Source organism: Gopherus evgoodei, chromosome 2 (genome assembly GCF_007399415.2).
Source record: "Gopherus evgoodei ecotype Sinaloan lineage chromosome 2, rGopEvg1_v1.p, whole genome shotgun sequence".
Classification (NCBI taxonomy): Eukaryota; Metazoa; Chordata; order Testudines; family Testudinidae; genus Gopherus; species Gopherus evgoodei.
In genome coordinates, this window is record NC_044323.1 from 294054341 (window position 1) to 294078449 (window position 24109).

At 49.1% G+C, this 24109-nt stretch overlaps 1 protein-coding gene across 1 annotated transcript in view; it reads right to left on the reverse strand.

Annotated features, from left to right (window-relative positions):
• Window positions 1–24109, reverse strand: part of ZC3H3 (zinc finger CCCH-type containing 3) — a 351980-nt gene that overhangs the window by 17315 nt on the left and 310556 nt on the right. Inside the window, exon 11 of the mRNA XM_030553922.1 lies at window positions 22549–22751. Within this exon, the coding sequence (XP_030409782.1) occupies window positions 22549–22751 (203 nt within the window). The remainder of the gene's footprint in view (window positions 1–22548; window positions 22752–24109) is intronic.

Sequence of the window (24109 nt, forward strand, 5' to 3'; positions counted from 1 at the left end):
TATATGTTTCAATAAAAAAGTACTTTCTTCAGACACATCCTTTAGACGCCCGCAAGGGCTTCTTCATCTGCAGCCAAAGGGAAAGTTAAACAAAATTCGCTTCAAGCACACATTGCGAGATGGGGTGGGGGCAGATTTACAGGGACACCGCCAACGTGAATGCTAGTCAATTTACAAATAAAACGAAACCCAAGGGAGCAGCAGCTTTGGATCTCACACCTGCTACTGAATCCCCTGGCCAATTTCTGTAAGTGCATCGGCCTGTGTTTGCAAACACCAGTCTCTCCCCTCCTGCTCTGTGAAAGACTCAGACTCTTGGACTTTAAGACCAGAAGGGACCGTCCTGATCATCGTCTACCACGGACCCTCACCCACCCGCTCCTGCAATAGACTCCTAACTTCTGGCTGAACTACTGACATCCTCAATGCTAGATTTAAAGACCCCCGATGAGCAGGGACACCTGACAGACCAAAGTGCTGCCACAGGCCACCCAACAGGGAGAAGCGCCAAAGCCTCCATGAAGTCCACTAGGGACTTCATTGTTGCTAATGATTTTACGTGGAAGGTGCCCAGAGGCTAAGGTGATGGGAGGCAGCATAAAACAGAGATGCAGTGAAAAAGAATCCCTCCTGCTAATCTCTTTCAGTCACTGCAACGTTCCAGATAGAAACGCTGCTTCTCCATTGCTGCATCATTCCCTTTAGGCCTTCCTGGCCAATCCTGAGCCAGACAGAAGATCTTTGCAATCTCCTTAACAACTCCCCCTCCCCGAAGGAGAAGTTGGCTAATGAGATGGCTTTAATTAACAGTCAGAGCTCAGAGTGAGCACAACAAGTCTCACATTATTACTGTAGTGAGAGCAGCACTGAACTCTGTAAAGTAGCAGAAGGTGCCATACTTGATCCTCTATTTGCAGTCACTCAGCACGTCTTGAAACTGTCCAGGATCTGGCCCTGCCTTTAAAGGGGCATTTCCTGTGTGCGTGTGAAGTGTGAATGAAAATGGTTTAACCATTTTTGAATGCGAGGAAAGTAACCCCCTTCCTCCACACTTTTCCCATTATAGAAACATCTTTTTCAAACCACCCTGTGGGCTAACTTGCAGGGAGCTGCAAGGTGAAATTTGGCAAAGCGCTAGCCTTCACTTTCTCAGGGGAAACGCCCAGCCCAGTCAGTGGAGGAAAAGTTTCAATCAGAGAGAGCTTGAGGCCCTTTTAAAAGGAAGAGCAAAGAGAGGCAGAAGGGTGAAAATTAAGAGTTTTCTGCACAATCTTTTCCATAAAAGCATAAGAACGGCCACACTGGGTCAGACCAAAGGTTCATCTAGCCCAGTATCCTGTCTTCTGACAGTGGCCAATGCCAGGTGTCCCAGAGGGAATGAACAGAACAGGGAATCATCAAGTGATCCATCCCCTGTCGCTCATTCCCAGCTTCTGGCAAACAGAGGCTAGGGACACCATTCCTTCCCATCCTGGCTAATAGCCATTGATGGGCCTGTCCTCCATGAATGTTATGGTTTTTCTTAGTGGTGCTGTCCTACTTCCTCTCCTGTTTATTTCCCCTCCCCATTTCTTCTTTTTGCTACTGGAAAAGGGGGTGGGGGAAGAAGGGGACTGCCCCCCAACACTCATAACCCCAATGTAGAAAAGTAAATGATTTTACACTGAATGCTGAGACAAAAGCACTAGAAGGCGTCAGGAGCAATTTCACACACTGTTGTATATAGTTAAGGCAGGCAGAGGATTATAAATCATCGCACACAAACAGGAACGGTCTCAATACCCCGAACGTGGAGATAATAAATACATAGGTGGTAGCCCCAGCGTTCGCGGGGAGTAAACAATATTGTTGACAGAGTTCTGTGTTCCAATCTCACTCTCCATTTTCAGTTGCTTTTAAAACTCTCTCATACAAATTGTTTTTGGGTCAAAAGCTTCCATCCGTGGGGTCAGCCCAAAGGCAGACTTTGTTATGGAAGATTTGAGCTAAATCAATTCAGCCATTTCTGAATTACACATTTGTTAAACACTATAAAGTAAAATACCCTGTTAGGATTAAAACTTCTCCTCTGTAATTCAAATAGCTCATGCCAGAAACGTCAAAGCTGGCTTGTTTCAGAGTCCTCACTGAGGAAGGAAAAAAGCTCAAATGTGAAGAAAATCTGTTCAATATTTTAAAAGTTAGGGAGGTTTAAAATTGGTTTATTTGTTAGAATACTTTCTACTAGCTTTTATGCTACTGTGGTTCAGAGCTGGGTGTGTGCAGGACATCTGCACTTGTCATCCACTTTTCCGCTGATCTTTAATCCTCCTTTCGTTTCTTTGTCAAAAGACAATAAACCCCACTGTTAATGAAACACTGCAAAGTCAGAAATGATAAGTTTGATTTTCCTAAGGCAGCCCCAATTTAGCCACACTGCACGTGGGAAGTTTCCTTTTGATGGTTTAATAGTTAAATATAAACAGTGTATTACTTTGACACATTAAACATCTGCCACAAAAACACACAGGTCTTGCAACAAGATCAAGTTAGCACAATAGACATCTATCTGACTTGTGCACTTGATTTCTCAACCTTAATGTGCCATTCACTTTAGATTGCTGCATGTGATCCCCAAGCAGGGGAGTAAATAGCATGGAAAGCGAAGAGCTATTTAAGCTAAAGAACAAAGTCGGCACAAGAACAAATGGGGATAAACTGGCCATGAACAAATTCCGGCTTCAAATTAGAAGGTGGTTTCTAACCATCAGAGGAAGGAGGCTCTGGAGCAGCCCCCCAACAGGAGTTATGGGGGCAAACAACTTATTCAGTTTGAAGAGAAAGCGGGACAAATTTATGAGTGTGATTGTATGACGGGATTGCTTGTGATGGTCAGGGGCAGGGCTTGGCAGCTTTGTGGCTCACTTCCAGTTTATGTCTTCTGTTCCCAAAAGCTCATGCTTCAGGGTTCCAGCTGGCCAATTCTGGGGGTCAGGAAGGGATGCCCCCACCCCTTTGGATTCTGTTGTGTTTTATATCTCCTCCTCCCGAAGCATCAGGGATGGCCATAGCTGAAGACAGGACACTGAGCGGGGTTCGGTCAATGCTCTGAGGTGGCACTGAACATGCGTTTTCTCAGGTGCCTGGCTGGCTGATTTTCGCTCATATGCTAATCACCATAGCTGGGGGCGGGAAGGAATTTTGGCAGGGACCTGGGGGCTGGGGGTGTTCACCATCCTCTGCAGCATGTGGGTGGGGGTCACTCGCCAGGATTATCTTGATATATCTCACTTAATCATTGTCCTGCCATTGTGAGGGCCTTGAGCACTGGTGCACCTTGGTCCCTCCTGTAGGACAGAGAAGTCCAGTCTCCCGGGGGCTGATACACTTTGGTCTGATATTGGCTGTTGGGTTTAGTGTGTGGGTGCTGTCGGTGGCCTGTGAGATACAAGAGGTCAGACTGGATGACCTAGTGGGCCCTTATGGCCTTAAACTCTATAAACAGAGTGTAACATCTAACACACAAGAGAAACAATTTGTTTAAATTGCAGTTTTTAAAAAACATCCACCACAGACTAAGCTGGAGCCCTGAACTCGGGGCACTCTAACCCAAGATGAGATAACTCCGCTGGGTCGGGATTCATTGTCACGTACACAGCTTTCTTCGGATGGCAGGCACACCAAGCAGAGAGGGTAATCCCTAGCAGAATGATTGTATCCTAAAACTATTTCCTGGGTGGGGAGGGAGAGGAGCACATGTCTGCTGCAGAACTGGCTGAATGCTTCACAGCCTCTCAATTCTACTTGTCAACTCTTTCACAAACACAATGGTTCAGTTTTGCGACTCAATGACCAGAAAAGCTGGCAGATGAGCACCCTGTCTTATCTCCCTGTTATCTGACAAAAAGCATCCACAGAGCAAACACCCAGGAGCTATCGATTACTCGGGAAGGTAGTCTATTTCATTCAACCTCCTGCGGCATATGGAGCTGAGACTTGTCTGTCCAGTTCCAGAGCCTTTGCCTCCCCAACCCCACGCACTAAACTGATTTTGCCAACACTTGGATTCAGATTCACGCAAGAGGCTTTAATCCAGAGCACATGAGTTTTGAGCCTGTCTACAAATACAGTTTTGTGGGTTATGGTAGCACAAAAGTACACTGGTTATTCGTCTGTTCAAGTAAGTTCTCAAAAGCCGCAGTGTCGCACCAGATTTATCAGTGATGAAATGTGACGCTTACACGCTACAGGTGAGACTTCCTTGTACCACAACTAAGGCCTGGTCTACACTAGAGGGGAGGGAGAATCAATCTAAGGCCTGGTCCACACTACGCTGTTAAACCGATTTTAACAGCGTTAAATCGATTTAACGCTGCACCCGTCCACACTACACTGCTCTTTATATCGATTTAAAGGTCTCTTTAAATCGATTTCTGTACTCCTACAAAACGAGAGGAGTAACGCTAAAATCGATATTACTATATCGATTTAGGGTTAGTGTGGACGCAAATCGACGTTATTGGCCTCATTCTTTTACAGTAGCTACCCACAGTGCACCGCTCCAGAAATCGATGCTAGCCTCGGACCACGGATGCACACCACCGAATTAATGTGCCTAGTGTGGACGCGCACAATCAACTTTATAATATGTTTTATAAAATCGGTTTAAGCTAATTCGAATTTATCCTGTAGTGTAGACGTACCCTGAGTTATGCAACATACTTAGACCTCCTCACTGTGGTATCTTCGCTGCGGTGAGTTGACTGCTGCTGCTCCCGTCCACTCTGCTCGCGCCTCTCGCGATGATGGAGTACAGGAGTTGACGGGAGAGCGCTTGGGGGTTGATTTATCATGTCTAGACTAGATGCGATAAATCGACCCCCGCTGGCTCGATCGCTGCCCGCCGATCTGTCGGATAGTGCAGACATACCCTAAGAGAGAACGCAATACTGGGGGTATTCTTATGTTCTGTTTGACACAGTACACAGCAAGTCACTTTAATTCTTCTTGTCTAGGATCAAGCATAGTATTAATTTAGTATCAGACATACGCTCTACCAGGGGGTGATAGTTTATCCTGAAAGGGTAATGGATTTGATGATTTCAGAGATCCTTTCCATCTCTAATTACTATGAGACTCAATAACTCAGGTGGGGAAATTGCAGGGCTGTCAAGCTGTAAGAATCTGAGCAAGAGCGATTTCCAAAGTGCCCAGGTGAGATTTTAAAAGGTCTCATCGCCAGGCCCTCCACCACAAGAGGAAAAGACTTTTAAACACGTGTGGAAGATTAATCCGGAAGGAGTGAGTCTCAATCCCAGCAAATAAGTGAGACTTGCCAGGTCTAAAACTTGTCTGCAAATCAATAAGGGAAGAGGATTGGAAAACAGCAGACAATTAGATCCCTGCAAAAAAAATAACTATCACCAAGCGTATTTGCAAATGTCTTGCTGTGGGATAAGAAATGAAGGCTCCGGTTCAGACCAATATGGAATCACAATGTCCTTCGCGTTTGGTTTATGACTGGAAGTTTCATTTAAAGTGAGCAACTCAAGTGTCCCTGGAAACAACAAAACCAAATGTGAGCGCAGTTGTTTGCCTCTGCACTTTCCCAGAACTGCAAAGGTGCAGTGAGACCCAGGCCTCAGCACTGTACGACAGTGGCCCAGTCGAGATCCGGGCCCATCAGCCCTGTGCACTGTACAGACACGCAGTGAGACAGTCCCTTGGGTTGGGGAGCTCACCATCTAAAGAGGCAAGACAAAGGACATATTGCTCTTCTCACTTCACAGCTGGGGAACTCAGGTACGGGTCGAGGAAGGTCACACAAGGAGTCTGTAGCAGAACTGGGAACCCTGCTCTCCTGAGTCCTAGCCCGGTATGCTGGCCATCAGGCCTTCCTTCCTCTCAAATATGTCTCTCCCCCACAGAGGGGAGCCCCCGTTATCCAGCTCTTTTCACAGAGTTAGCATCCAGAACCAAAGGAACCAAGAAAATCACTCAGAGCAGCTAAACTCCTAAAGCTTTGGGGAACACTGGCAGGCAACCCCAAAACCACTTTGTCCACCTGCCGATGGCAGGAGTAAAGGCTGCAATCATTAATGACCTGAACAAACCCAGCGTGCCGAACAGAAACCAATTAGACTGACATGCAGTGCCTGGCCGTAAGAAGGAGCATGTGCACACTACCTGCAACTCGATAGGTTTTGCATTAGAAAAGCAATTATATTAGAGGTTTGTTAATTCAATTATGAAAGGTGTTTTGATGCTTTCCGATTAGCTTGCTCTGAATGCCTGATGAAACATGTATTTTCCTGGGTTCCCTGGGACTTGCCTGTAGAAGCCAGATGAGACATCCGATGGGAGTTCATTCCCTGGAGTGAAATTGGGGTAAGCAAAGCTGGGGGGCACCACGACCTATAGGCATTAACAGGATAAACTTGTTCAATTGCAAGAGAAATCTGCTATGGTCAACTAACACCGCCAGCCCAGCAAACGCCTTTGCAAAGGGGGACAGTGACATCAGGGACTTCAAGGGTCCTCCGCAGTGGAATTTGCTCGTAACCAGAAAGATACTGAAGAAGGTTCTCAGGTGGGGATAGTGGGCCCCAAGATTGGGGGCGTTCCCTTGATAAGCTCAGTCCCTGCCTCTGGATGCCGCTAAACCATCCTGGCCAGTCAGGCGACCTCTGGAGAAGGCAGCAAAGGGCAGGAAATCAGCCAGCTGTAATACTTTGGTCGTTGGTTTAGTGGGTGGGTGCTGGGTGGTGCTGGTGGCCGGTGATCTACAGGAGGTCGGACCAGATGATCTGACGGTCCCTTCTGGCCTTAAGCTTTGTGACTCTATGTCCCTACCTGAGACTCCAGATGAAGCAGTGATGCACCCAACTCCCTTTTTTGAAAGTGGAAAAGACCATCCCCAGGCGCCTGCACTGGTCCCTAGAGATGCTGGAGTGGAGTTGCACCTGGGCCACCACTGCCCTCTCTGGACTCCCTCCCCAGCACCATGCTCGCTTCCCCTCCTCACAGAACAGCTGCACGGTAGGCAGAGCCCATGACTTCTCCAGGAAGTGAAGCAGCTGCCTGGGTCTGAAGTGCACACCGAGCTCTCAGCACTTGGAGCTCCCCCGTGCTGAGGAAGAAACAAACTGGTCCAATCTGCTGCCGCTCTGACCAGCTGTTTTAGTCTCTGACTCAAACTTTCTATTCAAGAGCAAACTTGGCAAATCTTACTGCGTTGCCATTGAAATTCCCTGTGTAGCAGGTCAGCCTGACACTGTCTGGCCCAGTGAGTTGTGATGCTAATGGGGAGACCTCAATTTCTGATGGTCTGGGTACTTATACGGCCCGTTACCACAGTACCTCAGCGCCTCACAATCGGATGCATTTGTCCAGTGTCTCCTCATTAGAGACGGGCTCTGGAGGGCAGAGACCACCTGTGTCCTGGGTTCGTACAGTGCCTGCACGGTCCTGGTCGGTAACTCAGGGTCTCAGGCTCCATTGAAATAAGAAATAACCACCTCCTCCATGACATCTTGCAGGTGCAGAGCACATTCTATGCCAAGACCTTATTGTGCTTTGCAGAAAGCCTCATAACCACCCCATGAGGTAGCGGAGTATTAGCCCAATTTTACAGGTGGGGAGGGTGAGTGACAACAGCAAGTGTGTGGCCATGCTGGGAATAGAACCCAGGTCTGTGCGAAGAGTTGAGGCACCACACTGTCCGTCCTTCCTTCCAATGGGGGCAGGTGACTGGAAGTGTCACAGCTGCTAAAGAGGGGAGTCGGCTGGGTACAAAGCCGGCCACGCCCATATCCTCTGCACTGATGGGAAGAGACAACTACAGTACCGGGGTGGCACATGTGAGTACAGGCAATGAGCTCTCAGACCACACAGGGACAAGCCCTTAGCCTAGCTTTCCTCTGCCCATCGTGGTGTCTTCTCAGCAGGTTGTGCTCCTCTGGGCTTCAGAGGTTGATCAGCCCGCCAGACGAGACTGAACAGCCCTGTGTCCCTGTGGGGTTAGGGGCTGGCATGGCACAGCACCTCACCCACCTGGTTGCAGAGCAGTGCTGAGCTGCAGATGGAGCTGCCCCTCAGCGAGTGCAAGGGTGGGGAACGGAGAGGCAGCTCCTTGTACACACATCTGCCGGTATGACTGAGGGCTTATGGCAGGGGCCACGAACATTTTTTTCCATCCCTTTATACTTGGGATCTGATCCTGTTCAACTTCAAGTCAGCAGCAAGATTCCTATTGCCTTCGATGGGTGGAGGACAGGGTCCTTAAGGGTTGCTGGGTGTTTTTTTCCCTTTCCCCCCTTCTCTATTTTATGGCCCTTAGCAGCATCTGCTGCAGCAGATCTCAGTTGTGGGAGCCCCCGGGGTACCAGCTTGCTCCTCTGCCAGCACCTACGCTGCTACAAGAGGCAGATGGCACGAGGGATGCAACAGCGTTAGTGTGGTGAAATGCAGGACTCTGGCAGCCCACCCAGTGGCTCTGGCTGTACGAGACCCCAGACTTCTCCGGAAGCAGGAACACACTCCTGCTAGTGCCTGGAAGGCTCCCGGCACAGTTAGATCCCACTGCAAACTGGGGGTCGGGAGACACCTAGCAAAGGCCGAGTACTCAAAACAAGGTAAGAGAAATATGTTTCTGTGCAAAGACTCCAGCCCTGCCAGTGAGCTCAGAAGCCCAGACTAGGGCGGAAGGCATGAGTCAAGGGCAGCAGCAGCCCCCTGCAAGGAGGGGATATGCCCAAGGGCATATGGTCAATGGCAAGTAGCAAATTAATGCACCTACTGATAACGCTCTTACCTACCTGAGATACAGACAGAGAACAACATGCGCTCCTCTAACCAGGGGTCTCTAAGCACACTGCACCCACAGAGTTAAGCCTTAATATTTCTGCCATGTAGGGAAGTACTCCTTCCACTTTAGAAAAGGGAAACTGAGTCACAGAGCAGCTACAGAGTCACTTATGTTAAAAGCCACCCTTCCATCTGAACATTTGTACTTGTTATTGTTACACAGCAGGCCTGAAATGACTGCAATGGCAGAGGTGAGGGACACTATCGCTTTGACCTGGCAGTGTGTTTATTTAGTAAATTTGACTGCACTCTACGTACAGTCAGAATCACTCTTCCCCCGGCATAGTCAGCTCATCTCACGCATACACTCGCCCCAATTTGTGTGAGTTTGACACAGCAACAGACAAAAACCCACTCTTCTTAACGACAACAACAAAGGGTCACAAAATGCAAAAACTGGCAAAGTGATTCAGGCACAGGTGCTCAAGGGCCACAGTGACGGGTAGTGGAACAAAGCCCCAAGTTAGGACTCAAAACCACTTTGAACTCATTTTTTTAAACTAATCAGATTTAGATGTTAAGTCCATGGTATCTCTGTGGCGTGTCCAAGGTCACAAGAGAAGCTCGCGAGAGCATGGAGAGAGCTCAGATCTTTGGACTCTCAGGTCTGGTCTACACTACACAGATTGACATACAGCAGCTGATGTTAACCTTATTATGTCAGCGCACACACGACAAACTTGTCCTGCTGATGTAAGTGCCCCACTACGCCGACATAACTACTTCGCTCCCACGAGAGATGCAGTTAGGATGACGCAGTGTCTGTGTAGACGCTGCATTAGGTACACTGGGTGTCAGCTGTCTTAGCAATTTCAGGGCTCCATGGTGGAGTTGTGAAATTGACAAGAAAGCTGGGCAACTAAAGCCCAGCTGCCCCTGGCCCTGCACTCCCAGCTGGGAGCAGGGAAGTGAGAAGCCTGGGGGACAGCCGGGCTCCCAGCATGGAGCTGCAAGTCGTGCCTCTCAGCTCCCCCACACTGCTCCCTTCTGTCAGTGGAAGCGCTCCTGGTGAGGACGCACACCCTGTGTGCATAACCCTGGAGTCTTTAACCCAGGAGGGGACCGTGGACATCAGCCACTGCAGTGGCTGTAAGTTGATTTAACATAGGTTGACTTAGAGATGTAGTGTAGACATGCCCTGAGTCATGTGCTTTACCCATTGGACAATGCTTCTTTGCTGCTGACATTAAAAAACTACAATTTAACTACCTTGGTTTAGAAACTGATTGTGTTACACTGGGGCCACTCCTTGAGTGTGAACACTTTTGCTCTGGTTCAGTTTAGCTTAAGCCTGTTATTATTTATTCTCTGTCTTACTGTAGTGCCTAGGAACCCCCGTCATGGACAGGACTCATCGCACTTAGCGCTGTAAGTAAATTGGGGTAACTCTTACCTGCCTTCCGGAGCTGCTGGGACGTTAGTTAATGCCTGTGAAGTGCTTGGGAGACGAGAAGCTCTGGGAGGTAAAGATATTCCAAAGTGGCATTAGAGAGACTCCCAAATGCTATTTCCTACGATGGCCTGGGAGGATCATTAGAGGAGAACACAGGTGAGATCATTCCCCAGGGTGAAAGTACTGGCTCCGCAATGTGCCCAGGCCTTGCCTGGCGAGACCAAGGCCCAGGTCTCAATGCTGATCCTCTGCTACCCTGCCTCACCTAGCCGTCCTGACCCACCCAGTGCCGAGCAAACTGCAAGAGCACCAGAGGTATGGCATTCAGGAACGCCTGCAGGCAGAGGAAATCCTGATTAGCATTTCTACATGACCAATGAGAGAGAGCCAGGAGCACCCAGACTAAGGCGATTTGCTTGCCTAGAGCTGTATGTGCAGCATGGCCTTAGGGTTAGGAGGTGTGGGGTCTTTTAAATAATCACATTATTTCTTGTGCAAGATGGGGGGGGAGGGAGAGAGAGAGAGAGAGAGAGAGAGAGAGAGAGTGTGTGTGTGTAAAATAAATAGCCACTGAACTGAACAACAGATAGTGGCTTTCAGAGAAAAAGGATTTTGCTGTCTTAAAATTGCCTTGATGAATACAATGAGGGATGGGCATAGTCCCCTCCTATACCCTGCCTGATTCAAGGCTACTGATCTCCAGCACATCTATAAAGTTTTGGGGGAGAGACTGCACTTGCTACAGCCTGGCTGCTCAGGCTTTCACCACTGCAACCCCTCACCTGTGGCAGCAGGTGAAGGGAACATGTGGCTGGTCCAGTGAGAAATGGGAACATTTAACCCAGGAAGGCAGCGCCCGTGTGTGTAACCCTGGGAGCCGGGGGAGCCAGGAACTATGAACTGGGTTCGGAAATCTGAACATGGCAGGGAGGTATGTGCGTGGAGGGGATCCATGTTTTCAAAGTTATTCCTCCAGAAGTGAAAGCTGTAAACAAAAACAGAAGCACTGCACCTCAATGAATTTTCCAAAGCAAAAGTGTTTGAGCGTGCTCAGCGGAGCCATTAAAAAAGACTGTAGCGAGCATCTTCCATTAACGTTACGACTGTGAAATATGACAATAAAATGATAGCCGTATGGTCGCAAATTTGCAGCCCGCCGAGTTGCTAGGGGTTTATCGTCACTCAAACGTGCAGAGAGCTGTAAAATGTTTACAGAAAGGGTCGTTTGCAGCTATAAAATCCTCTTTTCTCTCCTAAACAAGGCTGAGTGGAGCCATTTACAAACCCCTGAATGTTCATCGGGGGAAAGGGGAACATCTGTTCTCTCCAGGAGTTTTCAGTGATCTTCTCGAACAAATTAACTAAAATGGGTGCTTTCTAATTAAATTAGCACTCGATTGGAATGGTTTGCATTGGTGCGCTTGGTTACAATTATCGCAGGGAGGACAGTTAGCTCCAGTGCAGGCTATTTAACTGGAAGGTGAAATATGGAAAAGCACATTACCTGGAAACACTTCCAGGAGGGGAGGGTGGCTAAGTGTATCCCCCATCCGGAAACACTTCCAGGAGGGGCGGGTGGCTAAGTGTATCCCCTATCCGGAAACACTTCCAGGAGGGGAGGGTGTAATAGATTTATCTCTCCCCACCCCCAACCCCACCAAGATGCTTCCCCAGTTTTGTAAGAACAAAACAAGGTGAAGGACACAAATGTTGCAACTAAATCTAGGGGGCAGCTGCTCTCCCTGTGTCCCCGGCTGCTGCTGGAAAGGAGCTTTCTCCCTGCCGCACACAGGAAGGGAAGGCTGCCAATGAGAGCCAGGCCGTCCCCTTCGCCCAGCAGAAGGCTCTGCGCAGGGCAGAGCTAGTCACACAAAGGTGGCACTGAGGAAGTGATAGCACCTGCACTAATCTGCTGCCGCGTCGGCACAGCCGGGGAGGAAGGCGTGCTGTGCCTGGACGTAACGCTACATGAGGCCCCGTAACTGGGCACAGTGTACAGCCAGCATCCAGGGCAACGGAGCAGGAGGCCCGCTTCCTAGAGTCAGAGCAGGCTGCTGGGGAAAGCCCCATATCACAGTCCTGCAAGGCACACTGGTCCCCATTAACACCACTCCCGGGGAGCGGAGAGCAAGTCCATCCCAGAGCTAGATGAGCAGAGGCTCTTGGTATGGGTCAGTCCATGTTCTGTGCCAGTCTTGTGGCTCAGACAGTCACGGCACTGAGATGCTGCACAGGAGACGGGTTTAACATGACACTGGACATGCCTAGACTAGCATGAAAGCTGTAGCTAACTCCTGGGCCTCTCCACACCTAGGGTCGACCCCTACCAGCTCATGCAAGTTCAGTACAACTTGCCATGTCTACACTAGAGTGCTAGAATGTGTTAGCTGACACGGTTTAGAAGACACCTTTCCCCATGTCTGGAGCACACTGGAGAGAACAGCCTCACATTGAGAGGGTTGGGGAAATGGACCAGATATCCCTAAAGGTCTGTAAAAGCAGCAAAGAATCCTGTGGCAACTTATAGACTAACAGACGTTTTGGAGCATGAGCTTTCGTGGGTGAATACCCACTTTCTCAGATGCATGTTAGTCTATAAGGTGCCACAGGATTCTTTGCTGCTTTTACAGATCCAGACTAACACGGCTACCCCTCTGATACCTAAAGGTCTGTTCAGTCTCTAACTTCTGAGACTGTATTAACAGGGCCAGGTCACTGAGTCCATGCTAGGCCATGGACCACACCAAACTCTTCCCCGAGTGTGCACAGGAAAGGGCATGAAAAGGGATGGGGTGCCATTTTCAAGAGCACCTAAAGGGTTCAGGAGCATTAATCCTGGGCACAAGTCACTGAGGTGCTTCTGAAAACCCATCTATGATGCACCAGGCACGGCCACACCAGCAGCAGATCAGCAGCGCTTCTAAGATCGCAGAGAAGAGAGAGTGAGTGGCTCAGCTGGTGGGATTATAGTCAGGCCCTGCACACAGGGGCAAGGAGACTTAGCAGGATCATGCGAGGCATGGATGTAAAGCTAATACAGACTCAGTCACAGAATCAGATAATGCCTCTGGAGGGGGTTGGGTCTAGTCTGGGTCCCAGCATGGAGTCACTGCTCAGGGGGAGCAACCAATCCTTGTTCCTACAATCACAGAAATTAGAGACTGAACAGATCTCTGGAGATATGTAGTTCATCTCGCTACCCCTGTCAGTGTGGGGTTATTCCATGATTCGCGAGATGGAACTGCCACCCCTTCCCTGGGAAGGCTGGCAAAGGAGGCAATGTGATCCGGGATTGGAACAACTGACTTCCCACCAAGACCTTGTGGGTTCTATTCTGGTCTCTGCAGCTGGCTACGTGTGTGGCCATGGGCAAATCACTTCAATTCTCTGTGCCTCGGCTTCCCAGCTAGCGAGATAGGGACAGTAAAGCTGACCTGCCTCAGAAGAGGGGAGCATGTGCACGAATGGACATTTGTAAAGCACTTCCAAATTCTTGGCTGGAGGTCTGTATAGAAGTGCTAAGGGTCATTACCAGCCTAAACTGCAAAACTGAGACAGAGGAGAAGAGAGCCTGCAATCTGATGGTCCAAGGCCCTGCACTGAAAATAAATGCGACATTTTTCTTACAGTCCTGATTTTTAGTACAAGCATAATATTGTCCACCCTGGAGCATGCACATTCCTATTAAATTGATAGGGGCTTAGGTCATAAACCACATGAGTTTTCAGTCCTCTCTCTCAGAATACCCAATACACACGTTACTGTTATCTGGGTGTTCAATGGCTGCTGGGCAAGTTACCTGCATGCTCACAACAGAGGCCACCTGGGCTGAACGTAGAGTGGTGATATACTTGTTCCCAACTCCACTCGCTTCTGCAGAGACACAAATACTTTAATTTCCTTGTACACTGCGTAGGCTGACAGATCTTCCACACATAGGGGATGCGCTTAAGAAGTTCTCCTAGTTTGAAAAGTGATGCTGGTTTCAGAAATGTTTCCTGTGGCAGCTTCAAAATCTTTAAAATGGGGAATTCCATGACGATCTTTCCAGCCGGAAGAGTTTTTAAAGAGCGTGCATCAAATGATATGTTTCATAGATGCGCACGCGCATTTAATAGAGAACCTATGGCTGTGTAGTGTAATAAGCTCACGTTTGAGACCGTTGCATTACAAACGAGCAGTCATCTCGAATTCATACCAGTCACGTCTCTCTAACTCTCCTCACTCCATGGATGTCACATAGGGCAGCTATTATAAAAAATCCTCCCTATATTTCAAAGTATCTATGCATTTTTAAAATACAGATACAGATACATACACAATTTCTTATAGCCCTCTACCGGTAAGTCACCAGGAACATAGAAACTAACAAGGTTAAAGCTCCTTTACAAATGGCCTGAAACAATTTTTTGTACACAAAAATGTCCTGTCTTTATCTTTGGGGACTGTCAAGGGCTACAAGCAAGAGCTGAGTATCCCACTGGACAGCTGAGAATCTCAGACTCGTAGACTTGAAGGTCAGAAGGGACCATCATGATCAGTAGTCTGATCTCCTGCACATCGCAGGTCACAGAACTCACCCACCCACTCCTGTAATAGGCTTAGGACCTGTGGCTGAGTTACTGATGTCCTCAAATCCTGGTTTAAAGACTTCAAGTTACCGAGAATTCACCATTTACACTAGTTTAAACCAGCAAGTGGCCTATGCCCCATGCTGCAGAGAAAGACAAAAAAATCCTAGGGTCTCTGCCAATCTGATCCAGGGGAAAATTCTTTCCCAACCCCAAAGGGCCTGTTAGACCCTGAGCCTGTGGGCACGAGCTACCAGGCAGATACCTGGGAAAGAATTCTCTGTAGTAACTGAGAGCCCTGCCCATCTAGTGTCCCAGTTCCAGCAGTCGAGGATTTTTGCTACTGGCTCTCACAGATCGGTTGTAGGCAGCCCCTCAGACCATTCCCTCCAGACATTTATCAAGCTCAGCCTTGAAGCCAGTTAGATTTTTTTGCCCCTCACTGATCCCCTTGGGAGGCTGTTCCAGAACTTCTCTCCTCTGATGGTTGGAAACTTTTGCCTAATTTTGAGCCTAAACTTGTTGATGGCCAGTTCAGAGCTCCCCTCTTCAGCAGCATGAAGTTCCCATGAGTAAATCTCCAGGGCTGAGAGATATTGGACCTTTAATCAGCACCTACTGCCATTCCTGCCTCGCAGACCAGTCGAACCAGGGGGCTGTTGGGGTTGGATGGCTGCCTGCAGTTCCTCAAGGCTGTAGTGATGTTAGAACAAGGCTCAGGGAATCAGAGAAGATCAGGGTTGGAAGGGACCTCAGGAGGTATCTAGTGCAACCCCCTGCCCAAAGCAGGACCAACCCCAACTAAGTCATCCCAGCCAGGGCTTTGTCAAGACAGGTCTTAAAAACCTCTAAGTAAGGAGATTCCACCACCTCCCTAGGGAACCCATTACAGTGCTTCACCACCCCCCTAGTGAAAAAGTTTTTCCTAATATGGTGGGTAAAGAAAAGCCGAGCTGGCCAAAGCGGTATGACAAATGCAGTTCACCATTTATCTAATAATTAGACACACATGGCAACCCATGGAATTGACCACCCTACTGGGCAACCTCTTATCTTCGGGGATAAGCTGAGGTGGTTTCGTAAGTGCGGACAGAGCACAGGACAAGACAACCATCCACCACTAAACATGGGAGTTTTTGGTCTCTTGAGTGGTTGCTGAGGACACGCCCACCGTGAATGAATGGAAGCAATGACAAAAGTTGCATCTCTTCTGTCAGCAAACCTGGCTCATTGTAACTGGCTGAGGAGCCCTACTGTGCACATATTACCTTTGAACTGCAGTTCTCACTGCAGGATGCATGCTTCGTGAGTGCAGGGATAGGGCAGCAAATACGGATGGGGGCCCCCCCTGCCCAGTCCCTTGGTGACAACCACAACCAGAAGACAGTCCCACCCCACCTCCCCCAGCCCACGTGCCAAGCAAGGCCTGTGTGTTTTATGGATCAACAGCGTGGCAATCACTTCATCTCTGGCAGGAGAACACACTCCCCTTCAAAATGGTTTTGATACAGCTGCAATTCCCTGTGAGTCCCGACACCTACACGTTCTCCAAGGAGTCTCCAGCCGCCCCCCCAGCCTGGGCGTCTCACTTCCAGCAAGGGACTTCCCCCCTGAAACTGGAGGAGGGGCGGGTGCCTGCCTCAGAGGGAAGGGAGAGGGCAAGGAATGCGGAGAGTGGGCTACCAGTTACATCCTATTGCACGTGGATCTCCTACCCTCGCATCCTGTCTCCACCAGCCCTGGCAACTCCCCTGTCTGGCTCTCTAGCACAGCCCCATCTCCGAACGCAGGCCATGCCGATTTGAAGGGCTCGAGGGCCCACCGCGCTATGAGAGCTGTTCCCTCGTCTCCAGAGAAGGTGAGCAGGAAACGAGCTGTAAGGACCTGTGTGGGGCATCACAGCCAGTGCTTCTGCTAACGTAGGGGGAAGACAGAGAAAGAGGAGGAAGGAGCCCGATTACCCATTTCAAGAGCATGTGTGAGCTCTTTATTCACTGGGCTGGTGCTTCCACTAGACAAGCCAAGCCATAGATAGCACCAGCTACTTTCTCTGCACGCACTCTCCTTCTACGATGACCAACACCAGGAGTTAGAAATAAATGCTTCTTTCGCCTCCCAGATGTCCTTTCTGCTACTGCATCTTTATCCTCCATCTGACACCCATTCCCTTGACTCATTAGAGGCTGAGTTACTCCAGACTGACAAGTGCAATTCATAGCATTTCAACAGCTTTCTTTCTGCGGATTAATTGCTCCATTTTCACGGCAGAGATAAAAAAGCCAGATTAACTCACTGGTTCAAGAGCACTTTCCACAGCAGACAGCAGCAGCCCTGCCACTGAGATCAAAAGGAGCTGAAACGGGGCCAAGAGGAGGAAGGAGGGGGAAGAAATCACTGTGATTCAAAAGGGAAGCCAAGCACTTCTCTCCATGTTGCGTAGAAAAGCCTTTATAGCAGCAATGATCCTTGCTGAAAGGGCACTGACTGCCCTGCTCGCCCATTGCTTAGCATTTCAATAGCATGCAGCCAAGCAGCCATTCTTCCGAACACACATGCTTACCAGCGACCTAAGGAATATGTTGCTAATCCCGGGAATTCTTTCCCCCCAGACATCAAGATGCCTTGAAACTTCCCAGCCTTGAAGTGGGTTTTACACTTCACTGCCAGGCTGATCACAGCTCCAAAGTAGCATTAAGCAGAAGAGACGTCTCTCTCCAGCACAGGAGGCTGGAAGGGGGCTCACGTGAGCTTTCAGCTGGCCCTCATTGCAAGGTGATCTCACCGCCATTAGACACGAGATACAGAAGACACTGCAGAAACAGGACATGGAGCAGAGAGGAAAAGTTGAAGAAATGGATTTGTGCTCCTGGCATGGCTTGTTTCCCTGCGTCCCTTCTCTTTGTACAGACCCAAGCCTTGGGCCATCCAGTCCAGCAGCCACATTTGACGTGACAGGCTCCATAAATCCTTCCGACTGTGTCTTATTTTAGGCAGGTGTGATTGGGTGACCTCCAGAAGGCTTTCTCCATCAGCAGCTGACTGGTGGAGTTCTCCAGCATCCTCAGGAGGCAGCTCAATACTCAGTTCCCTTGGGGGTGTTTTACTGAATTGGGTGAGTTCGCAGCGCGTTGCTGGGACTTCTCAGGCTGTCCCCGCTCTGGGATCTAACTGGAGCACGTGGCCAATTTGTTATAACCTACTGGCCTGATTTTCAAAGCTTTCGAGCCCCACCCAACTCTCACTGACTTAACGGGAGACTGCGGGGCTCAGTGCCTGTGAACAGCAGGATACCACTGTATGGGGACTTGGATACCTAACTTTAAGCCCCTGCTTTGGAAAATGTTGGTTTCATTCCCTAGATAGGATACTACAGAAAAGGGTGCAGGAGTGAGAGACAGAAGCAGCCAACATGGCAGAACATTATTTACACTCCTGCCTCCTCCTAGATCAAAGGACGTCTGAGTTAGGTATGCCCCACCCACCCCCGCAGATGGCATGCTAAAGGGGGCCCTCAGTACCCTGACACAGTGGCCAAGTAATTCTACGCAGGCTGAATTGGTATTGGCATTGCATGAGCACCCAGAGCCCCATTGTGCTAGGTGCACACACAAACACACACCGTCTCAAAGAACTTGCAGTCTAAGTAGATTAAGAGGTGGCTCCTGGGTTTTGTCTTATGCTGCATTCTGGGCCTTTTCTCATTATCTCCCTCCCCCACCCCCAGCAGGTGCTAGAGACCTTCATAGAGTGCTAGAAAACTGAGGGACCTTCTTGGAGACAATGTCCATACCCCTGGAGTTAGCAGTGCCATCCTTGGCTATTTTCAAACCTGGGCGCCTACAGGTAAGTGCCATCATTAGGCAGGCCATTCCCATTTGGGGTAGAGATGGTCAAAAGAATTCAATTTTATTACCATCAGAAAGTTTATCTCCATAATTTTCTTGTGAAAATTTTTAATTTTTGATGAAAATTTTCAAAATTTAAACAAAAACCATGCTTTTGATTTTAGTTCAAAATGAAAAAAAATATTTTTACTTGATTTTTTCTTGAAAAAAACCCCAAACATTTCACTGAAATCAGCCTGTCTTCGCAAAACACTTCGATTTTGACGGAATGGTATTTTTCATCGAAAAAAGTTTCCAGTTAAAACCAAAGTTTGGACAAGCTCTAATTTTCGGGTCCTAAATGGACATTTGAATATTTGGCCCCCTGTGCCCTCCCCAATCACCTCTTCTTCTAAAGTACTGCACTGCGTGTCACACACCAAAAGCAGCATAAGCAGATCCTCTCTCTAGAGGAGCTGAGCTCTAAGCAGGAGAAAAGGAATCGCAAAAATCTCCAAGTGACTTACTGGAGACAAAATGAGAACTAAAAAAAACCCAAAGGCAAAATCCCTTGCCTCACTTGGGAAGATTTTGCCAGTCCCAGAGGAGCTGGCTGCTCTGCTGTTTCCAAGACAGTGCACCCAGCCAAGGGAACGGGCTGAATGCATTCTGAATGGAGTGCCATCCCACACAGATGGCTTTCTGTGCATTTTGTGGGGATTTCGTCCCCCATTTTCAGCCTAGCATTCTCACCATCATCTTTCACTCCGAAGAAAGTCTGGTTTTCTTTTGAGTCTCTCCGCCTCCCTTAACCTGCCACCTGATCTCACAGCACAACAGACCAGTTGTGCCAACAGGTGCCGGAACTGTTGCTCCCCCTGGCTTGAAATGGTTTCCATTATATACAGCAGGGGCCGGCAACCTTTGGCACATGGCCCAACACGGTAAGCCGCTGGTGGGCCGCGAGACGTTTTGTTTACGTTGACCGTCCGCAGGCACGGCCTCCTACAGCTCACAGCACATTCCTGCGGCCCGCGCCACTTCCCGCAGCTCCCGTTGGCTGGGAATGGCGAACCTCAGCCACTAGGAGCTGCAAGGGGCCGTGCCTGCAGTTGATCAATGTGAACAAAACGTCTTGTGGCCAGTCAGTGGATTACTGTGATGGGCCATGTGCCAAAGGTTGCCAACCCTGATATCCAGGTTTACAGTTTGGTCAATGGCTCTCAGCACCCCCATTATAAAAATTGTTCCAGCCCTGCCATGTGTGGCTGTGTCTAAATAGTGAAGGTTTCTGTGAAGAGGTTCGGACTAAGTAGAAATGTGTGTGTTCCTCTCTTTTCCAGGGAATGGGAGGAGGGCAGGGGAAAATAATGTAACCCCGCTGCCAACCTTGAATCTCCATGCCATGACGGCCAGGCTTCTAGCAGAGGAGAAATGGACAGGATTCACTGAGGAGCCAGCCGAGCACTGCTCCCATATCAGCAGCGGGGGGACCTTAACTCTCACTCCCCTTCGCCTCGGGGCTGCCTTGTGTTAGTCAGCAAGTTGATTTTGGCATTTGAACCAATTGCTGCTGAAAGCCCCACTCATCACCGTGTTTAGTCTCAAGTTTCTTAGTGAATTTCACACAGCTGAAAGGTGCATGATGGACGGCCCTGGAGCCTTGTGTTTATCTAACAGTGAAGATAGCGTGGGGCAGTCGTATAGCACACTGCCCTGTCCTCACCTCTGGAAGTGCCCCTCAAACCCTGATGGGTAGTCCCCAGGATCTATTCAGACCTTGCCCAAGAAGCGGGAGGTGCAGGCAGCAAGAGGTGGTGCCAGTCTTTGAGCTACGCATGCTGTTCCACATGGAACTGGGTTGAGACCCTGGTCATTTCATACAGGCCCAGGAATACCAGAAGAGACTCCACTTGTTCACCTCCTGTTTTACTGCTTCGCTTCACACCGAACAAGTGGCTGTTTCTCTTTCACAAAGCAGGCACTGGCCCCAACAGTCAATGCTGGGAGATTTGTAAAGGACAGCGAAGGGCTAAGTAACTTTCTGAACTACCAGATCTCTAATCCTAATATACCCGGTCTCTCCTCCTCACACACACTGGAAGCTGAGGAGTTAAAACAGAAGGGTGCTTGACTGGAGTTGATTATGGTGTGACCGCAGAGATGGGACTGCAGTTTGGAGATGTCCTTCAAGGTAACATACAGGACTAGATTTTGCAGTTATGCTGCAAAGGCAGCTGTAAGCTCACTGCATGCCGTTCGAGGGAATGCGGTGGTGGAATGGGTTACAGGTGCCCACATGTTCTAACCCCGGCTCAGGCACATCTCTGGACACATGGGTTCTAACCCCGGCTCAGGCACATCTCTGGACACATGGGTTCTAACCCCGGCTCAGGCACATCTCTGGACACATGGGTTCTAACCTCGGCTCAGATACATCTCTGGACACATGGGTTCTAACCCCGGCTCAGGCACATCTCTGGACACATGGGTTCTAACCCCAGCTCAGGCTTCAAGTAAATGTATTTGATGGTGCCCAATGGACTCTTGGTCCCATCAAAACACTAGCCCGCAATTCTCCAGCTGATACTATCCTCTCCCTAAGGCCTGGTTTAGAATAGAATGGGTGATGCTGCAGGTCAGGACTGCAGCACACTGGACGAGCTGTGTGCGTCCCAGGAATGACAAGCAGGAGGAGCCAAAGCCAGGATTAAGGTGCACTGACAGAGCTGGAGAATACCAGCAGAGCTGTGTAGGGATGCACGACTGCACCATCCCAATTCTACTCCAGTTCTCCCCTTTGTGGAGCACTGAATTCACACAGCCGGGCTGTCCCTTGTCCTGAAGGAGTACTTGTTAGGATATAGATATTCAGGCCTGTCTGCAAAGGCCTATACTTTAAGAATGTAGGTGTATTCTTATCACTTAGCTAGTTCTAGAGGTATAATAGAAAGAATCAAAATCACGGTCCGTGTAATGGCCTTCTCTTACTGTGACAGGCTAAGGCCTTCAGATAAGATGTAGTTAGGCAGCCATAAGCTGGGAAGTGTCTGGTCACATCCTCACATTCCAAACAAGTCACATTGAAATAAGGTGCTATTGGGAACACAATCCTGCCCTGATATTCCTATCACCTCCAGAGAAAGAGAAGAGCCTAGAAGATGTAAAAGGAAACTTAATTTGATAGCATCCTGTCTGGTAAGAACTCATTTATCAATAGACACAGCTGAGAATCCTTATGTCTGTATAGCTGTAGTTGTGAAATCCTCACTTCTATATTGTTTTGTATGTTTACTTGCATGGTCTCTGTCTGGTTCTGTGATTGTTTCTGTCTGCTGTATAATTAATTTTGTTGGGTGTAAACCAGTTAAGGTGGTGCGATATAATTGGTTAAATAACCATGTTACAATATGTTAGGACTGGTTAGTTAAATTTCAGTAAAATGATTGGTTAAGGTATAGTTAAGCAGAACTCAAGTTTTACTATATAGTCTGCAGTCAATCAGGAAGTGGGGGGAAATGGGAACAGGGACTGGTAATGGGGAAATTGGGATCATGTTTTGCTAAAGGGGGAATGGGAACAGGGGATGGGAACAGAAACAGGGTCACAGACAAGGCTCTGTGGTGTCAGAGCTGGGAAGGGAACACTAAGGAAGGAAACTGGAACCATGCTTCCTGGAAGTTCATCCCAATAAACATCGAATTGTTTGGACTTCGGGTATTGTTGCTCTCTGTTCATGCGAGAAGGACCAGGGAAGTGAGAGGGTGAAGGAATAAGGCCCCTAACAGTACTGTGCCCAGGGCAGGGGCAGCTAGAGAAGTTACAGCTGGGACATGGCTCTCGCTCGGCTTTGGCTGATGAACTACAGGGGGCTCCAGAGTTTGTGAGAATGCAACACAGAACAACAGCCTTATACCTGTATCCTCCCCTGTCTTGTCTCTGTCAGCTGTGCATGCCACCGCACTTGGAGAGGTAGGTGACTGGAGAGAGATGAAAGATGGGAGCTTCTGAAGTCTGCTGCATGCTGGGGTGTCTGTGTCACTCCAAAACTTTACCCCCTGCTCTGCGCTGGAGGGTCCGGGAATCTCCCCATCATCCTGGAGGTCGGCTGCATCCCTCCTAAAAAACACATCCATATAAGTATGAAAACAGCAGCAAATCCCATGTGAATCAGCAAGCCATGCCAACATAGAATAGTAAAATAGGTTCTAGTGAGATAAGACTCAGGTGATAGAGATGAAGAGACTCATTAACTCTTCCAGCTGCCAGGCAAGGATTGTCCCCGATAGTCTACTTCCAAAGGCTTCACTTCTCCAGTTTGAAATGATCTGAGTGATGCCATGCCTGCCCCTTCACCTGATCCATCCCACTGCTAGTTTCTCTCTGGCTGGCCAGATCCCCTTACTCCTATTTACATCCCAGAAAATCCCCATTCTCCCCTGAAGGAAGTTTCCGCCTTTCAGATATGAGCTTGTGGCTGCATCACCTTCATTTGTTTGGGTCACAGATCTGAGCCAAATGGGAAGGGAGTGGGGTTAAGGTAGCAAGGCTGGAGCATTGGGCACGGGGGTGAGCCAGGTGCGTAAGGGACAGAGTGGCCTCCAGTTCCACGTCTGGCTGTGTCAGTGTTCTTGGCTCACTCCTCAGTGCACAGATGGCTAATGGGACATTTTACCTAGCCTGACATCTACACTGATGGCGCTAATAAAGGGGGAAAAAAGCTGGAGCAGTTTAAAGCTTCTCTGAACCCGGCATCTTCTCTCTCTCAGGCAGAGGCTGCTGCCGGCCTTTCCAGGAAAAGGGGATGGAAAGAGCCGTGCATAGCTCTCCTCCCCGCTGGCCAGCTCTGCACATCCCATTCCCACCTAAAAGGAGCAAGGAAATATTTTATACCTCACTCGTCCAGGGGCCGGGAGCTGCATGTCATTCCAAGCTTGCTGTGTCACCCTAGATAGCTTCGCATAGCCCACTGCACACTCACTCCCTGGTGCTACCATACAAGAAAGGGCCGTGTACTGCTAGGACATGTCTTGGGGCCGGATACAGAGAGAGCTGGTGCTTCAGCTCTGCCCGTCTCCAGCCAGGTGACTAGGATTGATTTTTGGGGAGGGAGAATGAGCATGGCATAAATCCCTGTATATAGCAGAATAGAGATGGCTGAACCCTGGCTCTCACGGAACGACAGGGGCAAACAACCAAATACATCTAGTCCCTTCCCCAGGATTCAGTGCGGGGTTGTGCCATATGGTCCACTTCCTAGTGCTTTCCTCAGCGAGCATTAGTGTCCGTAAGCAGTGAGCGTCCATCACTTCCACAGCAGACTAGTCAGTGACCTGCAGCCAGGAACCGCTATGGAGGAGGCCACACTGCCTAGGCCCAGGATCCCGATAAGGGGAGTGCAAGGGAAATGCTGCGGGAGGGAGGCAGGGTTCCTTGCCCAGGCTCTGTGTGCTGGGCTGATCCTCGTTTGTCTCTTT